This window comes from Austrofundulus limnaeus, unplaced genomic scaffold (assembly GCF_001266775.1).
Source record: "Austrofundulus limnaeus strain Quisiro unplaced genomic scaffold, Austrofundulus_limnaeus-1.0 Scaffold149, whole genome shotgun sequence".
NCBI lineage: Eukaryota > Metazoa > Chordata > Actinopteri > Cyprinodontiformes > Rivulidae > Austrofundulus > Austrofundulus limnaeus.
Genome location: NW_013952551.1, coordinates 276,687 through 280,693, shown reverse-complemented (window position 1 = coordinate 280,693; position 4,007 = coordinate 276,687). Strand labels below are relative to the sequence as shown.

Genomic DNA, 4,007 nt, shown 5'->3' with positions numbered 1-4,007 from the left:
ATATATATATATGCCACCAGATGCATCCTCATACTAGGCTACATTTGTCTGCTATGTCCTGCCGGAGTGTGACATGATTTGCTTGTGTACAAACTAATACAGTATCAAAATTTTATATATTTATTCTTCTCATTCAACCACAATTAAATTCACTCTCTCTAGGAGGCACATTACAGATAGTATTTTTTTTTTTACTAGCTGGAATGAAAGCAAGCAAAAATGAAATAAAAGTAACGACTTTCCACTTATTGCTTTTTTAAAAATGTACTGAGTAGAAAGCAAAAATAATTACTCAAGTAAAGTGCAGATACCCAAAAATTCTACTTAAGTACAGTAACAAAGTATTTGTACTTAGTTCCTTTAGAACTCTGCTGCTTTCTGAATGTTTTCTGTGTACAAAGCAAAATTAGATTTGCATTTCTAGCAAAGTTTTTGGACAACAATCAGCTATTTGCCATCCTACACATCCTTTATTTTGAAACTAATCCGTTTGTCTCTTACCATCTCTTTTTAACTCAGAAGGGGATGATGGAAAAAAAATCCAATGCGTGCCTTTCTTTAAATTGTATTCCTTTTGGAAAGCTTCTCACTACACAATAAGAACATTTGACACAAGGAATTTCTGCTACATTTGATGCTCTTGGATTTCACATTTTGGTGAAATCCACATGGCTTAAGACAAAGTTTGAATGTGCTGTTCCTCAAGGGGAGATCAAGTCTCAGGTGTCAAGCAAGCTGTTACAACAACAGGCAAAATACAGCAAACAGTTGGCTAATTGGCCTTTTGATGAGACAGTCTGTGGTGTTTCACAGCTGAACTGCTCAAACATTTGTCTATAAAAGCTAGTGGTGTGTGAAGCTTTTGATGCCATTTGCTTTGAACGAACTGTTGCCATAGTTTCTGCGAGGACTCGTCTTATCGTCAGCTGTTCAGCCATGATGTCTAATGGTGTTCGTTTTTTTTTTTTTCTCTATACCAAGGATTTTTATTAGGAAAATACTAATACTAAGATACATATGAAGTTAATGAAGATGCTACATTAGGTTTTTCATTAAAGCAACTGTCAAAGTGCCGCAAACCAAACTATTAGATTTACTGGTTAACAGTGCAATGGTTGTGGTGTTCTACTGACCTGTTGAGGTAGACTCGTTTCTCTGTGAACTGGCCTTGGCCGTGAATCGGGTCTTCAAAAGGTTCGTTCTGGACGACCTCCACCCCTTCCCCTCGGTCGCTCTGCTCGTGACTGTGTTTGCTGATCATGTACAGCTGGCCGATCCGGTACTGGATGATAAAGAAACATGCAGGAAACATGAAAACACCGACTACAAAGACTTAACAACCCAGCAACAGACAAGCTTCATCTATAGCTTTTCATCTAAAACAGACACAAAGATTAGCCACAAGTTTCTTTTTTCCATCTTCTGAAAGATAAACATCAGCTGCCAGTTTAGTCAGAATTAAAGTCCTTCAAGTCATACTTTAACTATGATATTAACTGTATTAACTGAACAAACAAGACATTTCTTACAAAGTAGTATTTCTTCACTTTCATGTAACTGTCTAAAGCAGTCGTTACCAAAGTTGGGGTAAGGTCCCCATTGTGGGTCATGAAACAAAGTGAGGGTCCCTCAATGATTTCCAGACATCAATTTAAATGCAAAGAAATTGTTAATGGAATATTTTCACCATAATTATTTAAAAAGAAAAAAATGAATAGAAGTAGTTTATAGTTATAGTTAGGTTTGTTTATATTGTTATTGTGCACGTTTAACAGAGTTATTGGCAACGTTTGCATATGTATACCAGTGATATTCAGGGTCACAAGTTTCTGCAACTAGTATTTTGTGGGCTAGAGGCTAAAAAGTTTTAAAAAAAAACACTGGTCTAAAGTGTGCATTATATTTATCTATGATGCTACATATCTACTGTACGTAATGTATTTGCTCACAGTGAATTTGTGGTGATAAGACTTTAAAACTGTAGCTGTTCTGGCTCAGAGAAAATTCTAACATTTAGAAGTCAGACATAAACAAGGTGCAATAAGAGTTGTTTTATGATGATGTCACTAATTAAACATCACTGATGAAGAAATAAATAAACTAAATAAACTAATATTTAGAAAAAAAGAGTTGTTTTACATTTTTATCTTTTTAATTTCCCCAAGATGGAATATCAGATAAAAAAAATGAACGAATGAAGCAAAATCAAACATTAGAAAAAACAAGATATAAACAGAAAATCTAAAATAAACGAGAGCTAAACTTTGCTTTTTGGTACACATAGAACATTCATAATGTTTTGGCTTACATGCAAAAGCAAAACTATTTTGTTTTTAGTCATAGGTTCATTTTTCATCAATAGGAAAGGATCTTGTGTGGGATGTCTGCTATGTAGTAAAAAATTCCAACCCAACAGCAGACAAGCGAAGCAAACAAGATAGTAAAAGAAATGTGTGGGAAAACGTGCAAAAACAACAAGCGAGAGGATGAACACTGTATTGGATTCCATTTCTACAAATATATACAAATTTACAATATAGTGAGAAAATATTTAAGCCCCTTTTCAGGAAAAAATTCCATCAACATCATTGAAGACATTTTCAAAAAGATGTTAAACTGGGATTCCTATTTCTGACTGAAAGGGTCAGCAAAATGTGAGACAATTTATACATGACAATGTAAAAATAAAAATTGGCGCACTTTATCAGAAATTGCTTTTGTGCTTAGCCTGAGGTCAACAATTTCTCATTTGATATTGCATTTATTTTTCATTCCTGTTTTATTTTAAAGTGTTTTATACTAAAAAAATATATGTTTACAAAGAGAAACAAACCTTTCTCTCTGCACTATTTAGACATTAAAAAGTCAGATTTTGATCTATTGTGATTGAACAACACATTAAATCATGTTAATAAACTATGGCTGTGGAAAAAATGGCTCTGCTACTTGCTCTTTTCCCAAATCATTGAATTAAGGATTGACTGAAAACGCCTCTTTCTGGCTTTTAATCTATAATCTACCTTTTCTTAGTGTCAGAGCTGGAGCCAATAAAAAAGCCAAAAAGAAAAACAAGAAACAGGAAATTTTAAAAATGACTTCAAAGAGGGAGAAAAAATGTCCCAAAAAATTATAAAGCGAGCAGCATCAAAGGAGGGTAATTTTAATGAGGGGTAAAAGACATGAACTAGAAAAAAAATAACTATAACATAAAATGAGGGTGCAAACAACCTGAAACATTTTTTATACTTCTAATCCTTTTTATAGTTCTGGGTAGTAAAGCTGCTTCCTTTTCACTCACACAGGCTTCAGTTCAGAGAAAAAAAAATCTCAAAAGGTGAGAGCTGGGCTCTGGTAATGAAGGAGACTGAATTCAGCATATTCCTCTGAATCCCACTTTTCTTCTTTGCCTGACCTTTAGCTGTCACAGCTGTTGGCTGCGCTGTGAAATGCTGTCAAGGGAAAATGTGAGGTGCTCACCTACAAAAGCTCACAGAGGGATTCTCAGATGTTGTCGACACAGAGCTGCCGTCAGGAAAAAAAAATCTATGATGGGTACAACTATTTAAAAAGGTATAAGGTGAAGTAAATTAAACAAACGTTTAAAATTCCCAGTTATTTTTTCCGGGCCTGGTAAATAAACATGCAAAAGTAGTCAAGAATGATCCAATTGTTGGGTGTTGTTTAAGAAAACAAATTTATTTATTTGCAAAAAATTAATAGAATAAAAGTAATAATTTCTTTACCTTTTTTTCCCTTTTAGGCACATCCAATATTCACAATGTTAAGCTTTTTGAAACTGGCACACAGCTGAAGAACAACTGTTTTAGTAAAACCACACAAATTGCATCATGCAAAAAATGCATCCTGAAGAGGAAAAACATTTATAAGTTGCATCAGAACAGACATTTAATCTGGAATAGCACACAGAACATACTTCCTGGGATGCCATATACAGCGGGTAAAATAAGTATTGAACACGTCAACATTTTTCTCAGTAAATATATTAC

The 4,007-nt window shown here is 34.1% G+C and overlaps 1 protein-coding gene across 2 annotated transcripts in view; it reads right to left on the bottom strand.

Moving 5' to 3' along the window:
- The window catches only part of LOC106523255 (phosphatidylinositol transfer protein cytoplasmic 1), a 101,210-nt gene that overhangs the window by 29,906 nt on the left and 67,297 nt on the right, over positions 1 to 4,007 (bottom strand). For both annotated transcript variants that reach the window (XM_014016637.1, XM_014016638.1), the window contains exon 2: positions 1,134 to 1,282. In XM_014016637.1, the coding sequence (XP_013872091.1) occupies positions 1,134 to 1,282 (149 nt within the window). The remainder of the gene's footprint in view (positions 1 to 1,133; positions 1,283 to 4,007) is intronic.